The 20173-nt window shown below is 41.0% G+C and overlaps 1 protein-coding gene across 2 annotated transcripts; it reads left to right on the top strand.

The window, feature by feature from the left end:
- Positions 1 to 267: 267 nt before the first annotated feature.
- On the top strand, positions 268 to 10324 carry LOC139447536 (monocarboxylate transporter 12-like). Of its 2 annotated transcripts, none has more exons than XM_071228939.1 (5): positions 268 to 740; positions 3816 to 3959; positions 4396 to 5319; positions 5730 to 5780; positions 6939 to 10324. In XM_071228939.1, exons 1-5 carry the CDS (start codon positions 545 to 547, stop codon positions 7028 to 7030), a joined length of 1407 nt encoding a protein of 468 aa, XP_071085040.1. In that variant the 5' UTR covers positions 268 to 544; the 3' UTR covers positions 7031 to 10324. The 2 variants fall into 2 exon arrangements, with proteins under 2 accessions (XP_071085040.1, XP_071085041.1); XM_071228940.1 differs by having other exon boundaries at positions 7595 to 10324.
- The last annotated feature ends 9849 nt before the right edge of the window (positions 10325 to 20173 follow it).

The raw sequence follows: 20173 nt of genomic DNA on the forward strand, positions 1-20173 counted from the left end.
TCTGTCTATTATGTGTTTCAGTTCAATTTCTATACATTCCAACATGTCTTTTCCTTTCTTGTACAATGAAGGCCTATGCTGAGGCCTATACGCTGTGATAACATGTGTCAGTAATGCACATTCAAATTACGACTGCATGAGTGCGCTGCGAACTGTGAATGCAGGAGTTAAAGCGCATAATACTCGATAACTCCTACAGCTGGAGTACAGCGCATGGAGTGTTTGTGTACTCATCCTGAACAATGACGTCGCTGAATCTGTCCACAACATGAATTCAACAGCATTTGGATATTGACATACATAATTGGTCCTGGATACCATCTGGTTGTTAGAAAGACTCCTCAATCGTGGTGATAGTACCACAGGCATAAACTAGGTTATATTCATGTGTTGTGTGATTTACATGGCTATCACGCACAGATCTAACTGCGAGTTTAAATATTCCGAAATTACTGTGTACACATCCATTTGTGTGGCTCCCGGTTAAGATTTCGTGTGTGTCAACATTCTTCGTGGAGTTCATTGCTTTCTATATCAGTGAAACATGGAGACAGGAGTCGACGTTGACCGTGGGTACGCCTGGGTTGCGCTGGGAGCAGCCCTCAGTATTCAACTTATAGATGGTATCATCATTTATTCATCCGGAATATTTAACATTGCTTTGATGGAGGTGGTGGAGAATGACATCACAAAAGTGTCATGGATCGGATCAACCCTCATCGGCTCCTATACATTACTAGGTAGGTGTTCAACGTTTTCATTTGGTTGTAGTAAGACAGTGGACTATCCCTGATAGGTAATTTTCACATCGTAGGTGTCAGTTGATATAAATGTATATATTGAAGTAAATGTGCAAAATGACTGACATTTTCTCTCAAGGCAAAATGTCTAAATGTTTCACTAATCTTACAAATTGACTAAAACAAAAAATATTTTACTTCATTATGACAACGACGTCCAAACATTTTGATGTTTAATTTCTCCTCCCAGTGACTGATAATTATAGGATTAAAAGAAAACAAAGTCAATGTATATTTTTTTTACTTTTTGGCTTCTAACCCCAGCATTGTTAGTGTATGGTGATGTTGTTGAGCCATTTTCAACTTCTTAATAATTTTCATTCAATATGCCAAATAAATGGACACATATTTTGTCAATTAGTAAAAATACTGACGTATTTAGGCATTTTTTTCTAAATTGCCACATTAACTCTAAACTGCCGAGCAAAAGAAACAAAGGTATAACCCCAAGTTCGATGGTGGCTGAAAATGATAGGGTTATGATATGATATATTACATGCAACATATCAACGAGTATATAAAAACAGGTGAATTTTGGGGTCGCCTCAGGGGACGTGGGGGTTGCTATGTCACAGCACACAGTATTGAGCAGAGTGGGGCAGGTCTTGTCATGATCAGCTGAGTTGGTGCTCAGATACCAGACTTTATCAATAGACCACCCCGAGCACCAATACATGCCCGGATTCGCCGTCTCATCGATGTCGTCAACCATCATGTTGTGACTCCGTTGCCACTCATCCCTCAGTGCGGCCAACAGTTGTGGACGGTTCGAATTCTGTGATGAAAGAGGACGCCTCCTGGTCTGACGATCCGGATGATCCCACAAGTGTTTAGTGGGTTAATGTCTGGTGAGCTAGCTGTCCATGGAAGGATGGCGATGTTGTGCGAAGAATTCTTGGAGGACTCTTGCAGTGTGCGACCTACAGTTGTGGTGCTGCAAGATTGGATTACGAAAGCCATCCCTGTAAATCTGGCAGTTGAGGGTGCAACGGACGATGAACAATACCTCCCCAAACTATCACACCACCGTCACTATATGGATCGACACGTGGTGCACCCCCACCCCAATCCCCACACGCCTACACACCCACACCGAATTGGGACGATAAACCCGAACACGACCATCATTATGGAATACACAGAAACTGCTTTTGCCATTAAGACGCACTCTCTGCCAGCCGGCTCGAATACCTGCGATACGGAGTAGTCGTCCTGACGTCCTGACGTAGTTGCTGCCGTTTCCGTCACTGTGGCGAACCTTTTGAGTAAATGGAAAGTGCGCAAGTTCCAGTCATCCCAGTGAATAGTCTCTTGAAACTAATAATGTATCACAATTACAAATGTTGTCACGATTTACAGTTATTATTTTGAAAACCATTAACTAATATGATTGTTTAACAACCGCTATTGTTGAGTAAGTATTGTCCTGTCTTGTACATCCCACCTGGGAGTGCTATTCTTAATTTGGTTTCATATTCATGGTCATATGACATTATAGACTACTTAAGGATTGACTGTATTTTTCGGTTCATTGAGGTATGAATCGAAAAACCGATGTTTAAACTGTATGAGTCCGTGTAGCGGATTCATGCAAAAGTTTTCATGCACACACCTCAATGTCATCCTTAATTTAAATGCATTTTTATTGTGCACTTCGTATAGCATTGAAGACTTGAAGTCTATTCATTAAGTAGCCCACCCCAGCTATTAATACTACCTGTAAAGTGTAGAATATGTAATAAAAGATTACCAGTTAACCAAGGCAGATGGATCAGATATACTGTTCTCAGGTATGTTGTAAGACCTGGTGTTAATGAGTTTACTGCCATCTTGAACATGAATAATGTGCCAAAATGTTAGAACAAATAACTCCTCTGAAATCCATGGCGTAATATGATTGTTTGACAACCAATGCTGTTGATTTCGTAGACTATCATATACACCCATCCTCTTCTCAGTGCTATCATCAGTTGAAGCTTGTATTTATGGTAAGCGGCATATAACATTGTAGACTTGAATCTATTTATCAAGTCTCCCATTTCAGCTGTTTGTAACCGCTATACAATTTAGAACATGTAATAGGGGTTTACCTGTTCAGAAGGACATATTGATTAGATATACCTGTGCCAAGCAAATAGTAAGTAAAAATAGTAGTATTTTGATTTGTTTGTTGTTTAAAGCCGCACTCAGCAATATTCCAGCTATATGACGGCGGTCTGTAAATAATAGAGTCTGGACCAGACAATCCAGTGATTGGCATCATGAACATCGGTCCACGCAATTGGGATACGATGACATGTACCAACCAAGTCAGCGAGCCTGACCACTCGATCCCGTTAGTCGGCTCTTGCGACAAACAGAGTCGCCATTTAAAGCAGGCATGGGTTGCTAAAGAGCTAGTCTACCCCGGATCTTCACGGGTCAGTAGTATTTCGAAAACCATCATGTAAATTAAATATTATTGTCTAATAATCGTGGCTGCTGATTAAGTAGACTATCATGAACACACCTCAACCTATCAGTGCCATCCTTAATTTATATCTGTACTCATGGCACTCGACAAAAAGCCACGTTAATGATGTGAAGCTCTAATAAAGTGAATTCGAGTTCACGAGTACGGTTCAGTGTTTTTGCAATCTGGAACACCCACTGATTCCTACGACCCCCTCTCTCTCTCTGTTGTGAGGAAGAACGTGGCGTTTCTTTTGTGATCTTGCATTACCTGTGATGCTTTGGGAAAGACTCATTGCATTGCTTTTTCGATTCTGCACGTGGATTTCCACGAGAACCCTTCAAACCAACCGGATGTGTTGTGGAACTTATATTTGCAGTGCTTCAGTCTAACAACGTTTTCGATGATGTTTGTACCTTTTTCGGTCAAATCTAATTTTCAATAGTATACTTTATTTTCCGAGACGGTTTACAATAGCGTCATGTTATATGTATGTGTTTGATCAAACATGTATTTGTATTATAGAAAAATATTTACATTCGTGTAATATTGTTTTTACCCAGGCCCAGTCGCAGGAATGGTACAGCATAGGTTTGGGTCTAAACTAACAGCACTCGCTGGAGGAATACTGACGTTGTTTGGAATGGCACTGGCTTCTATTTGTCGGACAATCACCGGACTGGTATTCACATATGGATTCATTACAGGTAACGTTTCCATCGCATAACATTAATCCTTCTTGAATGCGAATATCTTACAACATAAAGATGACAGGAATTCAAGGATTCTGATTTACTATGTCGTGTCTTGTAGTGCTTCAGAATATCTTCATGATGAAACAAATTGTTTCAATATGTGAATCACTGAATGCCAATGTGTAGTTTGAGCAGGTATCTGTCTTAATCTTGGATTTAGCCATATGTATAATATGTTATTTTGCACATCAAATAGCACAGTGAGGGGGAAATATATACAATCTTGGGTGGGACCATTTCTTGAAAGTTAATGTGAGATACGGTAAGGGGATATATTGCGTGCTCCACGCTCCCACTAAAGGTGTTAGCATTATTAACTGATCTTCAATAATGACACCATATTATCCTGTAGTGTAACCTGTCGATGCATCATTTTACTTTCCTTTAGGTTTAGGATTATGCCTTGGAGCAAACGTGGTGGGCGTGGTACCTGGACAATATTTTGAACGGAGGAGATCAGCTGCCTATGGAGTGTGTATTGCGGGAGGAGCATTGGGTCTCTTTGCAGCTGGTCCTATAGCTAGATATCTCCTGGATGAATACAATCTACGTGGAGCTCTTCTCATTATGGGGGCAATTTCATTCCATAGATGTATTGCTGCATCGTTATTTCGAAAACCAACTATTTCCAGTAAGAGAACCATGACAACATCAAAGACTTTCGAACAACGTGATGAGCCGGAACACGGACAACAGAATGATTCAGGTGAAAGTGACCCATTTCATCAAGTGGATCAAGTGACCATTGTAGAGTTTTCAACATCTCCTTGTCTTTCCGGGAACCGGACTGAGGAACGTACAGATTATATCGAAGCGAGAAGCGGCAATGTATCATTATTGTGTAAGACTTTCAAACTTGTCACTCAGAAATCGTTTCTTGTGTACAACTGCAGCATCGTGCTCTGGTCATTAGGAGAAGTGTCTGCAGTCTTCCATTTACCAAACTATGCCGAACAAAAAGGAAGTTCCCCTAAAGAAGCCGCTAGTCTCCTTAGCGTAATGGGTGCTGGAGATTTCTTTTCGAGGATTGTCATAGGCTTTCTAGCCTCCGACCCACGTATTGAAATGACCGTTATTCAGGTCGGGCTTGTGGGTGTAGCTGGACTTATCACCATTTTGTTCCCTCTTGTGTCTCATTCATACCATTGGCAAATAGTCTTCAGTTTCTTCTATGGACTGTACAACCATGTCACAAATGTATTGATGGGTCCCATAGTCATAGAACTCACAGGACTGTCAAATGTTGCGCTTGGTTTTGGAATAGTGTATTTCTTCTGTGGAATCGGATATCTCTCAGGACCAGTCATCGCAAGTAAGTTTTGAACCTACAATACAGATTAGATACACAGATAATTATCAAACATGTTGTTTTAATGTAAGATATGCGGGGGGTGGTCGGGTAGCCTAGTGATTACAGCGTTCGCTCGTCACGCCGAAGACCCAGGTTCGATTCCCGACATGGGTACAGTGTGTGAAGCCCATTTCTGGTGTCCCCAGCCATGATATTGCTGGAATATTGCGAAAAGCGGCGTAGATCCATAATCGCATACCCACTCACCCTGGGGACAATGTTTGGTTTTGTATAATCAGATCGAGTCCCGTATACAAAGTGGCGATTGTGTATGTATTTGTCACTTAAATATTCACAAACGAATGAATTCATTACTCTGAGATATTTCTTTTCAATCCCTTGTATTTAATGAATGGCTTTGTGTTTTTCAGGCTTTATTTACCAGAGTACCGGAATCTATGATTATACGTATGTATTTGCAGGTGAGATTTGCTTAAACAGAGTACAATTCTTATAGACACTGATCCGACAGCCGCATTAATTACAATTAGCCCTTTGCCACATTTCCATGATAGCTTTCGAAGTAATAAGGTGGTGTAAGGTGAGATGGGGTTTGGAATCACGATCAAGATTATTATACTCCTTTAGCGACACGCATGTGCGCGTGTTTGACATGCATACCCTATTCAGACACAGTATTCTGACAGTCCGTATAGCCCAGTAATGCCGAGCGTCAGGCAGGTATCAGGTCACAACTCATTCGGTGTGACGCGACCGGGGTTCAAACCACCAACCTTCTTTTCTCCAGGCAGACGCTCGGTTCACTACACCATGGAAGCGGTCCGACGTAATAAGGACCCCTCGATACATTAAAATATCAAACCAAATGAACTAAACCGAACACCATCTTTTTGAGTAAAATAAATCGCAAATGTTTTTCCAACTGGCAGAGCATTATTCTACAACAAGCAATGTGTATGTATCAGTTTATGTAAAGGCAATATATTATTTCGAATTGCTTTTTACTAGTTTATGTTTTTGTGCTTTTCTGTTGTACAATGTCGTATGAGGCGATTATGCTTGTGGCACGGGACTGAATTGGGTGGTCAGGCTCGCTAACGTAAATTATGCACATCATCGTATACCAATAATCGATGCTCATGATGTCAATCACTGGTGAAGACTCGATTATTGGCAGACCGCCGTCATATAACTGGAATATTGATGAATGCGGCGATAAACAATTTAAACAAACAAATAATATATTTGTACAAATTATGCTAAAGTCAATCGATTACTTATGATGATGCATCTTATTTAAAAGTATCCGTTTATGCCTGTATTGGGTTGGGTTTTATAGCCGGTTTTAACAGTATTCCAGTTTTATCACGGCGTGTCAGCTTAATGTGGAAGGGAAGCCCGAAGTGATGCGGGTCACAGACGTTTACCACCTTGGTGAAACCCACAAGCTGACAAACCTAGAAACATAATTGGGGTTTCGAAACCACAAACATAGGTGTCTGTCGTACAAAAGGGACGCAACTCTACGCAGGGACAATCGTCCACCCTCCTAAATTTGAATTTGAACTTCAATGGCCACATGAACACTTTTCTAGTTTGTTTTTTTCTTCTTGTTGCAGGTACATGTTTGTTTCTAAGCTCGATGACGACAGCTGCAATAAGTGTATTTAGAACACGAGTAGAATGTGAAAAAGAGTTTGAGGTGAAATAGTAACATGAAGACACATCTATGTTAATGGGGAACCACCAATGACAACAATGTATGCGGGTGTCTTTAATTACTACACTTCCAGAAGAATTATTTTACCTTTATATTTATTCCTGAACATATACTCCTAAGAATATAAATGCATAGGTATTATTGATTTGCATATGTGAAATACGTTAGCACATAAACGTCTTTTGAAAAACACGTTCCTCAGGTTTTACCCATCTTCCCGAAGCAAGGGAGTTAGCTGACTATAAAAGTCCAGTTTCCACCCTGCCAAACTAGGCTGGTATTATGGAGTTACATTTTGGCTTGACTAACGAGTCTATGCATAGTCCAATCAAAATCGCGCAACGAAATCGAAATCCGGTTCGTAAACTGTCATGAAAATTTCTGTCGATTGCAGGATTTGTAATGCATATGCTCCGCCAACTCGTGATCAACAGACATTTTCTAAATCTTTTCATGTTTTTAATCAAGGTTCTCGCATGACTGGCTGCACTTCGTGATGTAAGACTCGTTTTATCACAATATACATCTTGATTATCAATCAGATCGTTTTGACAGGGCGCCGCCATTTTGTTTGAAGCAAATGCAAGTTACACGAGAGGTGGAATCTGATTGGTCCATGGGAGAGGCATGGAAGGGACATAGCTCGTTATAGCCACAGGTGGCGCTACGATCGAGCCCTGGAATTCCTGCCTAGTTCGGCTAGGGTGGAAACTGGACTTTTAAGGTCAGTTGCCTCGGAAAGATGGGTTTGACCTAAATACAGTAACTGTTCACTGGTCGCTCTAGGTGTTCTGCAAAAATGACTTCATTCGGTTCCTCTCTTCACAGACATTTGTTAGTGTACTTTGATGCAGTGAGTGATATTAATATCCTCTTTCTTTTACAAATTCTAGCCCCACAAACACGCCACACATTCAAACATCTAATATTAAATGGTGTTTCCCTTAACGATCCGACCGCCTCCGTGGTCTAGTGGTAGAGCGTGCGCCCGGAGAGCGGAAGGTCCGGGGTTCGATTCCCGACCGCGTCATACCAAAAGACATTAAAAGATGGTACTTGTTGTAACCCTGTCTGGCGCTCGGCATTAAGGGGCTAAAACAAGGACTGGTCGGCTCGGAGTCAGTATACTGTGTCTGAGTGGGGTATTCATGTTAAACTGCGGCATGGTATAGTACCGGACTAGTACAAGCAGCCACACACACGTACATGCACGTCGCTATATAAGTGCAATAATCTTGGACGCGACGTTAAACCCAATTTCACCTCACCTCATGACCTTAACGATCCAAAGAAGTATTTGTATATGATGAACCATGTTGACATTGTTCTAAATGAAGAATTCATTGAGGAATATTTTCAATCCCCCTTAACTACAAATCTATGTTGTGTATTTGATGATGCCTAGTGATGTCCGAATGAGTCATATGTTGTATACTGATGACAACTAGCATGTCTGAATGCGACATATTTCAATCAAAACAAACCATTTACGGGAAACCATTTGAAAACTCCTCATTTGTTCAATATTACAATAATATATGTACAATTTCTTTATCTGCTAAATAAAATATGTTTGGCTGTCATAAGATACCAGTATATTATACTATATGTTGTCCTCACTATGCGCGTCTTACCTTCTCTTGTGAAGGTGGGGACTCTGGGTGATTACACAGTTAGCTTGTAAAGGCCCACTGTTATTGCCCCCGGTAGGTTATATTGAAAAACGAGCGAGACTTCGGCGGTAATCCACGTATTCATATCATGTGACACAGTTTACTGTATTCCATTATAATTTGCTTTGAGTTCATTGAAATTCCTGCATTCTGATTAGCTGACTTGGTCACGTGTGATTGCATTCATTTCCCAATGTTATAGCATTAATTTCATTTACGCGGATTCATACGTTGCACATCGGTTTTTCTATTCATACCTCAATGGAAAGAAACAAATACCCAGTCAATCCTTAAATGATTATCGAAGTTTGTATATAACATATATGAGGTATGGAATATATGTATATTTGTATTAAGTTTAGCGGCAAAGAGAAATTTAATTCATTCATTGGCACGCGCAGTTCATGCAGTTAAACACTGTATATTATGAGCCTAGGCCTTTTTACTCAATGAACTGTCTGACTGCCAGATGTTACTGACTAGCTATGTCATGTTGAATGCTTACCATTTTCTCTGACACTCAGGTGTTGACGTCTTCATATTTAAAAATCCTACAATGTTGGTGTTATATGTCCACTATTCCTACTGTTACAACATATATTCACTTTCAGATTGTGTATATCATATGTATAACGTTACTAAAACCATCAACTGAACTGTCAACTTACAATTGGCCATGTGGCCTTAATTAATAATAAGTGCATTTATATTGGGCAGGAATCCATTCACCAAGTGGATGCTCATAGCGCTGCACTATTATTACCCCGGTCAATGGATCAGTTATCACTCAGTTTTCATTCTCAGCTCCCTGGGGAGTATATAACCCAAGCTGCCGAATAAACTGTCTGTATGCAACACAACTCTTTGCACACTAGATAGAGATCCGTGATCGCAGTTAGCTGAAATTACAGGGACTCAAATGGAATGTGTACTTCATATGCTTTTGGAAAATGTGTTCTTAATTCTTAATTAACGAAAGTTTAAATTTGAAAATGTCAGCATAAATCATACATGTGGGTTTCAGCATATTGAATGGTGATGAAATTGTATTATTTAAATAATTAGATCATTGTTATAGCACAACCTGCAACTATGTAAATAAAAGTGACAACACTATTTCCATATTCATAGGAAATGTATGTGACAAGCATTGTAGTCCGTGACTGCCATAAATGCTTTGAAAGCCTTTTAAGGCCTTGAATTGTGTCGCCCTGATCAAACAAATTGTATGACACACTTTGAAATCTACGTAGAAGGAGAAAGCTCAATTGTACATGAGCAGTTGTGAAATGAAGACACCAAAGACTGGAGCTACCGGAATTTTGGTCGATATAATGGGTAAGTTGACTGTTATATGGATAGTTATGAATATGCAACAAATGAGTCTGTTTCACTTGTCTCTATTTTCTAGTGCAGGTGGATAAATCGTGGGAGGAATTGGCTATTCGACTACCCTGAAACGCTATCAAATCATCGAGTATATCTGACGTTTTTTTTATTTTAAAGTATTCCTTAAATTATAATTTATTTTTCTTTAAACGGTGCAAACCTTTTCAGCTGATCTATATTCACAGGTAAATCGACCTATGACGTCTCTAGCTTATTGTTAATTCGCCAGTTTCATTCAGGAATGTTGATCCAAAATAGATATACTGATATATTTTAAATGATTTCCTATTGTACATTACATTTTTAAAAATAAAATGAGTTTTGTCTTTGATCTGTGTGTAATGTATGTGCTATGTACTGAAGATATGGTTACCCTAATCGATTTTATACTTAATAAATACACGCCAACTGCTGAACGAAATAGCATGGAATGAGTCTGTCTCATACAGTGTTTTATATTACCTACCATGCATGTCACATATGTGGCTATCATAATCAGGTCAACATATGTAATGTGCTACTTTTGACAACCGGTTCATGATAAAATGAGTGTCACTTACAGGTCCCGCGGTATAGCTAGACTATGGCTGACAGCGACATGAAACAAGAAACAGAATCAATGTATTAACTTTTTGTACAATGACAATATAATATATATAGTGCTGTGGTATCTATATTGTAATAACTGTGCATACATAGTAAATGTTCCGTGTCCTACCAGAATAATCATGCACGAGGGTCATACAACAAAACCAAAACGACTAGGTGTTTTCTGTTGATGAAAATGGCCAGCGTTATCTACCGCCCTGTCATCAAGTATATCCAACTAAGAGGGCTAACTCAAACAGTCATCCACGTGGACATGTTTCCCTTTCGTACTGTTAAGAAGTGGGCAGCAGAGTTCACAAGAGGAAGAGAGAGCCTCCCAATATGATTCTAGATTGAAGACCTTCAATTAGGAAAATGTTGACATTAATATAATTATGTATTATGATATCATTATGGATGACCGCGCCTCACCATACGTCACATAACCAATACAGAGGGTGTCTATCAGAACCGATTTGAGAACATGCCGAAGAATGACCTTTGCAGCCATGACAAAGGTGTCTGCACTCAGTGTTCGATGGCTTCTGACTCCTGATCAGAAAGGTTCCAAATCTCTAGTGAGCTTTTCTTAACAAGCTCATTTTGCTGAACGACTTGTAACTATCAGCTGCAGACTCAGTAACAGTAAAAGCAGTGGAAACATGACGTCTCCTCCACCAATGCAAAGCTTGTTCCACCAGCTGGCAATGTGAAGGCTTCGGTTTTCAGGCATTCAAAAGTAATCCTATTGACGGACTACCTTCAGAAAGTAAGGATAAGAATATATGGATGAACAACTTCTTAATTACAATTACAGCGTAGGTTCTAACACCGTTATCAGGCAAGTTATATACAGAGTATAATCCTGTTGTTTATATTACTGGCTTCATTCTTTCTTTATGTCACTGACTTCACCGATGGTTGTCGTTACTGCCCTTGTGTGTAAATAACAGGCTTCTCCACTCCAGTATAAACATTGCCTCCTACTTGTATATATACTTGTCAACCATACTCTGTATATCACTTGGTTGATAACGGTGATAGAACCTACACCGAAACTTCGCTCTTAATTGTAATAAAGAAGTTGTTTATCCATAAATTCTTATCCTTACTTAGTACTCCAACTTCTAAATGCCTATCAAAGAAGTAACGTTCAGAAAGGTCAGACCATGAATTACCAATAATATACTAATCTACGCCTGCATCTGCGTGAGAACTTCAAGGTTAAACATCATGGAAATTCACTAAATCCAACAGAACAGTACCTGTGCACATAACTGCATGGCTGCAATGCATTAGTGTGGCTTTGAACCCACGGAAAGGTCTCTGTTTTCACCAAATTTGGCACTCTCAGATTTCAACCTTTTCTCAATCGTGAAGAAGGAAGTGTCTATGCAAATGATGACGACGTCATTTCTGCTGTGGACGACGTTTCACAACACCATGGGGAAGCCTTATACACCAATTGGATCCAAGCACCCCAGCTTTGTTGTGAGAAGCGTCCAGATACCGTAGTGGGTAATGTGGATAAATACTTAGAAACCAACTCTATCAACGCCCAGTCGTCTAAGGCGCCGCGTTTCGCTGTGCAGAGTTGCGTCCCTTGGGTACGTCAGAAACCTATGATTCTGGGTTTGAATCCCGGTTCGTCCCGATTATGTTTCTAGGTTTGTCAGCAACATACCCGTGCTCGTGGGTTTCACCAAAGTGGAAAACGTCTGAGACCTGCATCACTTCGGGCTTTCCTCCCACATTAAGCTGACTGATAAACACGGCGTTAAAAACAATTCACTCACTATATTCGAGAGTGTTTTTATGAAACAATAAGCAGTCTGTGATCGATACGACAGAACTAAATTTTGAAATCAGAAAATAACTACACAAGATCAATGATCAGTAAACAAATTACATTGAAACACACAGGGATCAGTTTACAGAACAATGCAATACAATAAAAGGTATAAGCATTAGCAGCCCTATTCTATTCGTCAATGCACTCACGAATGTCTCGAACTTGTCAGAGTCGAATCTCTTGAATGAGGCACCTGCTCCGTTCCTGACTTCAGGAAACAGTTTTGGAATCAGGCAGAAAAGTCGGCGATTTCAGACACCTATGCCTTCCGCACTTGTAAATTCGACACGTCTCACGTCCGACCCTGGAATGAGGTCCTGAATCGGTACATCCAACCTTCTGCAACAATATTCTACCCTTCGTACAAATGCATTGGCGTAACTTCCCTGTGCACCCTGGCTATGAAATAATACTGTATGACATGAACATATTTTAACAGATAAAACTAAATAATAGTTATAAAATTTTATAAAAAGGAGCCCAAATTTTCTATATTTTCACGCACTGCAGTAATGTAGACTTGCCAGATACTATAGACTTGCATAGGCTGTATTGGATATATTTGTTATAGGGCCTGTATGATAGACAACCGGTATATACTCTCAATTTACAAAGCCGCTGATTTAACAGTCGTTGAACTAGACAGTGATGACATCGACATATGTTTTCTTTTGTACAGTCATGGTGGAAATTCGGGACTGGTAAAATTATTATCAGCTACTCGTATCAAGTGATGGAATATATATACATTGGATTTACAAAATGATTTAATTTGAAATTGTTGTCTGGATGTATTTGGTCACTTTTATGATTACTCGTATGTCGTCACTGGCTGGTATAAGTCCATCAATACACTCAAGATCTCACACTTCAACGCGGTTCTGTAAACTGTGACCTACCCACCCCCGGCAAAAGCCGGGACCATCTAATTTTACTGAAAGAGAGCTCCTTTTTGAAATATATAAATCTCACTTCACCAACAGGCAATACATGTCGATTAAAGCAGCCGCTATAGATGGTTACCTTGGTGAAACCCAGGAAGAAGTGACAAATCAAGGATTATAATCAGATTGAATCAAGAAACTCGCGTCCATGACCCTGAGATTTCGAGCCCAGCTCACGGGCCGCGTCATGTGACCAAGATTTTGCCAGAGATTGTTGGATCTTTCCATCCCGAGTACAAAGTTTGAGATCTATCAACTCCTTATTGCATTGCTAATTGTTCACAAAATGACAATGGACAGGCGGATTCTCGGAGTCGTGAGTCAGCGAACCTGCTTTATCGCCGTCAGAGCGTTAACTGCTGACAAACGCCGAGCTTTCAGCATTTCACTATCAGTCAATTGCAAGCCAGTGTGAGGCTGCCACGAGATGTTCACCTGTATTGTACTGTACGTTGTAAGCCTGTATTATATCAAGTAGCATACATCCAGCTTACGATCAGGGACTTTTTTTTGTGACAAGGACGAATGCGGACCGCATGACTGCGCTCGATATTGAGAGATCTACCCGGCATTTGGCGGGGCGGTGGAAATCGCTGAATGGCGAGGAGACACTCGGCATATAAGGGCATTTAGATTACTGTCCTCGTGACTAGGAATGGCAGGATTGGTGGGATTGACAGGAAATGCAGGTGAGAGCCACCGTATCAACTAAAAATAACCCTGTTGTAGACAAATGTGGTGTTCAAAATGAATTACACTTTGTCCTTTAAAAACAGATTACAGAAGTCGGTTATTGATAATTCCTTAAATGAGCTTCGCATCTAAAATGGTAAATCCCTAATTGACATTTAACTATATTTTTTTATATGGCCAACAACTACCTGCAGTATAGCTGGTCGGGCTGGTATGAATATCCCGTCATTGTATGCAATTTAAAAAAATTATTAACAATAAGTTCAATGTAAATAATTTTAATATGGTGTACTTCGTTGTTATTAAAATATTGATTCCACTTCCATTTTGTATAACTCAGTACGTACTAAAGAGAACGGCATCTGTTCCGTTTTCGCCTTGCTACACACGCTCATGATTAGTTATACATGAAATATTGGTAGGATATTAATACCGGCACAACCATATGGTTGTCGACATATGGATGTATTGCATGTCAGTTGTAGATTATCATATATTTCATATATAGTATCTCTGAATCATAAATGTCACTCATTGATTTATAGACTCTCAGGTCAAATACAGGTCATGCATACAGCTGTAGTATTATACTTCCGTTGAACGTCGAAATAAATGTTCAACTCAAAATGTACCTTTTCATAACCAGTTGAGCTTGAGGTGTTTGATAGTGACTTGTATGTAGCATGTAAGCCTACTTGATACACAGTCTACAGATAAATCTTTCACTGCAGTCCTTTCCTCGTCTATCTGTTCAACAGCAAAGCAATAAACACCAAATGTTTCCACTTGAAATTTAATTATATTTTTAATTAATAGGCACATAAGGAAACGTGAAGGAGCTTAACCCTTGCAACCTCGCAATAAAGGTAGAATTGCTGATTGCGTCGACGACATAAAGTACTCAAAACACGTATTTGTTGTAATAAGCTTTACAGTTTAGGTTAAATGTTTACCTTATACTGAAATATCATACTGGATAATGGACACCCTCATACTTATAGCGGGAGCACGGGGGACTTCGCCTGCCGCGTTTCGCTTTGCAGAGTTGCTTCCGTTGGATACACCAGAAACCTATGATTGTGGGTTCGAATCCCGGTTCACCCAGATTATGTTTCTAGGTTTGTCAGCACCATACCCGTGCTCGTGGGTTTCACCGAAGTGGTAAACGTCTGAGACCTGCATCACTTCGGGCTTTCCGCCCACATTAAGCTGACACGCCGTGATATGACTGGAATACTGTTAAAAGCAGTGTTAAACCCAACTCAGCCATTCACTCATACTTACAGAAAGAGAGTCAGTTGTGTTAAACGCTGCTTAACAGTATTTAAGTTATGTAATGTCCTGTCAGCTTGATGTGGAAGGAAAGTGCCTCACTTCAAGCGATGGATGTCTTTACACTTCAGTGAAACCCAGCAACACTGAACACTACTTACCATGCCACACAACACTGAACACTACTTTCCACGTCACACAACACTGAACTCTACTTTCCACGCCACACAACACTGAACACTACTTTCCACGCCAGATAACACTGAGCACTACTTTCCACGCCACACAACACTGAACACTACTTTCCACGCCACACAACACTGAACACTACTTTCCACGCCACACAACACTGAACACTACTTTCCACGCCACATAACACTGAACACTACTTTCCACGCCAGATAACACTGAACACTACTTTCCACGCCAGATAACACTGAACACAATTTTCACGCCAGATAACACTGAACACTATTTTCCACGCCACACAACACTGAACACTACTTTCCACGCCAGATAACACTGAGCACTACTTTCCACGCCACACAACACTGAACACTACTTTCCACGCCACACAACACTGAACACTACTTTCCACGCCACACAACACTGAACACTACTTTCCACGCCACATAACACTGAACACTACTTTCCACGCCAGATAACACTGAACACTACTTTCCACGCCACACAACACTGAACACTACTTTCCACGCCAGATAACACTGAGCACTAATTTCCACGCCACACAACACTGAACACTACTTTCCACGCCACACAACACTGAACACTACTTACCACGCCACACAACACTGAACTCTACTTTCCACGCCAGATAACACTGAGCAATACTTTCCACGTCACACAACACTGAACACTGCTTTCCACGTCACACAACACTGAACACTCATGTGTGTCAGGTTTCCCTTACCTCGCCGTCACATCTGTACACAAATCAAGTGCATAGTCTAAACTAGGCTACATTTGCATTTCTTGAGCCGTTTACAGATGCCTCGACAACATTTTTCACACATGAATGACTTCAACCTTGGCTCTCAACTAGTACAGGTAAACATGGCTCTTAATGCTCATGTGTGTCAGGTTGCCCCAACCTCGCCGTCGTATCTGCACACAAAACAAGTGCATAGTCTAAACTAGGCTTCACTTTGAGCCCCTTGTTTTCTTTAAGTACAGCGATCTGAGACACTATAAAGTGGTATTTAGGTAGATATAATACTAATCTAAAGATTTGAATCCATTTGATGATACATCTGTGAGGTTTAAGTTGATTTTGACAGCCCGGGCCAAGTCAGCCTTTAAATACGACGATCAGTGACATTATAAAGTGGTATTTACTTATATATAGAAGGTTCTTATAAATATAAACACTATGCTCACAGATGGAAATTTGTATCACGATAGTTAGAAGTATTTGATACGTTTCAAGATTGCTCTTTTACATGTTACCAAGATCAGCGACGCTTACACACTGCTCCACTTTCTGGTTTTCAAGCGATTTACTCCGAATTACTTATTTATGGTAGACTTTTTTGTTTGGTGATTGTTCATTAATGTCATGTGTGTATGTTGCATCAATTATATGTAGGTATAATCGCCGATAATGAAGTAATTAGCCAGTAACACTTTGGCCCGTCTTGGCCCGGCCCGGCCCGACTTTTAGGCAATGCCCTCCGGTACAGGTCTGTGAAACATGGACAGTGTACCAAGCAGTGTACGCTCAGAAGCTGAATCACTTTCATACAATCTGTCTCAGAAGATTGCTAAACCAAGCAGGCCTGAGTAGCGCTCACACCATTCAGATGCTGTCTCCACTTCGATGAGCAGGCCATGAAGCTCGCATGCCAGACCACCGGCTGCCCAAAAGACAATTCTACGACGAGAGTCAAGAAGGAGTGCGTTCACATGGAGGTCAGAAGAAACGGTTCAAAGACACTCTCAAAACATCCATGAACACGTTAGACATCAACCCTGAGACGTGGGAACAAACTGGTCGAGCAAGATGGCGCTACTGCAACCCCCAACGGCGACCAGTCATGTGACAAAAGGAGGACAGCTGCAGAGCAACAAAAGAGATAGGCAAAGAAAGCCCGCGTCAGCAATCAAGAGGACGCCCCCCACAGTCCCTGTCCAAGAGGTCACCGCACATTCTGTGCACAGATCAGCGGGCTGCGCAGCCACAAATCATCTCATCCCCCCAACCCCCAAAGTGACTGAAGTGGTTCTCGCCGACTCGACGGACGGCCGGTTTTAGATGTGGGTCGAATAACAACAAAATTGACATGTTGTTGCACACAGTATCGCATTACTTAATCATAATCATGTATTAAAAGCGAGGGCATACACAACACAATAGCCTTGAATTAGACATTCTCATAGAAAATTGATATTTACAATATTTATGCTGACAACCACAGATGTTGCACAGATGGGGTTGGGGGAGGGGGGGGGGGGAGGGGTAGCCAAGTGGTTAAAGCGTTTTCCTACATGGGCGCAATGTGTGAAGTCCTTTTCTGGTGTCCCCCGCCACAAAAACTCTCTCTCACTCACTCACTCACTCACTCATCCCCGGGACCATATCGACTAAGCTAAATGATATATTTCGAAGTCCTCAAAACCTCCTTCCACAGTGTCAATTAAATGCAAGCACCAAACTCATTTTAAGAATCGCTTAAATATGGCGATAATTTCAAGTGTTCGCGAGAAAGGTGACCTATCCTGCCCCTGTTGGTCGACATGGCAACCTCCAGAGTTTAATTTCTTGCTTGCAGAACACAAGAAGCTTGCTTTGTCTCTTCAGGTATACAACTATTGTCACACTATATTAGGTAGTGTCATCTTGGTAATATGGTGGCATGGATGTCCCAGTCGTCTAAGGCGCCGCGATTCGCTCTGCAGAAAGTATTATCGTTGTTGGAGGTTACACACAACCAAATGTTTTCCCATAGACTTCTAAAGTAACGTTATGATTTTTTTTTAAAATAACTAAGCATTCAACAGCTATTACCTGTACGTGTGTGCACAGTTTGGCCTTAGAGCAGCAATAAAAAAAATAAAAATGACCAGCTTAGCCAGCTCCTTTTCCGAGTACCGGAAGCTAAACACACCACCCCCAGTTTCGCTCCAAATGTCACCTACTTGAAAATAGCTGTGGTCACATTCAGCATAAGTCATCATGTTGAAAAAGACAGTACTAAATATAGAAAAACATGGTCAGTTTTAATAACTGGATGGATGTACATTTGAAAGACATAAAAATCTTACACAATATCCTCCAATCACAGCCTGCAGATATCTCTCGATCTGCACTGAAGGCTACGAAAACCGCACTCTCCAAACTGGTACTGATTTGGTGTAGTAGAACCTGGAGACGATATGAGATGTCAGGCCATGCCGATGAGAAATTAATTGTGAATGATAACATGATATTAAATTGAACAATACAAATCGAGTTCTAATGTTAATAATATACTATTCGTGTCTCTTGTATCTACAAATCAAGAGAGCTGTGGGCACGGGTGGCCCAGTCGTCTAAGGCGCCGCAATTCGCTGTGCACGCCAGAAACCCATGATTGTGGGTTCGAATCCCGGTTCGCCCCGATTATGTTTCTGGTTTGTCAGCACCATACCCGTGCTCGTGGGTTTCACCGAAGTGGTAAACGTCTGAGACCTGCATCACGAGTCCTTTACATTACAACTTCATGCATGATAGCTTTGAAATGCTTTACTTCGGCTCAGTTCACAAGTTGATACAGATGACAGAACACTGAATGTGAATGTCCTAATTGTTGTGTGTTTTGTATAGGCGGGATCGTTATGCAACAGGTCAGAATTTGAGAACACTCAATGTTTCTCAATGCAACGAACCAGAAGAATGAATAATGCAACTAAATAAGACTGTGTTCTGCAGGTTTTGTCTTGTTTTGTGCATAGGCGAGATCAGTGTGTGACAGGACATCCCACCCTGTGTGTAACACAATATCCGCTGTACCGGTTGACTAGCTCATACCAAAAGATGACACATGCTGTTACCCTGCGCTCGCCATTTAGGGGATAAAACTGGACTGGTCGGCTCGGAGTCAGTATACTGTCTGAGTGGGGTATTCATGTTACACTGCGGCATGGTATCTCAATGGGCTAGCACTATAAAATCGGCATCAATCCGGACTAGTAAACGTGCACGTGCATGAACGTCGCTACAAATATGCAATAATCTTAAACCCGACGTTAATCCCAATTTCACCCCGCCTCACTGGCTAGTTTATTGGTCAGCATTTCGCAAAAGTTAAATTCCCAATTATAGCGGAACCGATGGAGGAACTTCGGGAAAATGTTATTTCTGTTTACTGTAAACTTATTCTGGGGTCTTATTCCTGTACAATCGATCCCTGAGGATGTCATTCGAGTGGGACCGCCTCCGTGGTCTAGTGGTAGAGCGTCCGCCCGGAGAGTTCGATTACCCAGGCCGCGTCATACCAAAAGACGTTAAAAGATGGTACTTGTTGTAACCCTGTCTGGCGCTCGGCATTAAGGGGCTAAAACAAGGACTGGTCGGCTCGGAGTCAGTATACTGTGTCTGAGTGGGGTATTCATGTTAAACTGCGGCAAGGTATCTCAGTGGGCTAGCACTATAAATCGTCATCAGTCCGGACTAGTACAAGCAGCCACACACACACATACACGTGCATGCACGTCGCATATGAGG

Source organism: Haliotis cracherodii, unplaced genomic scaffold, assembly GCF_022045235.1.
Source record: "Haliotis cracherodii isolate W230 unplaced genomic scaffold, xgHalCrac1.p SCAF_7, whole genome shotgun sequence".
In the NCBI taxonomy this organism is placed as follows: Eukaryota; Metazoa; Mollusca; class Gastropoda; order Lepetellida; family Haliotidae; genus Haliotis; species Haliotis cracherodii.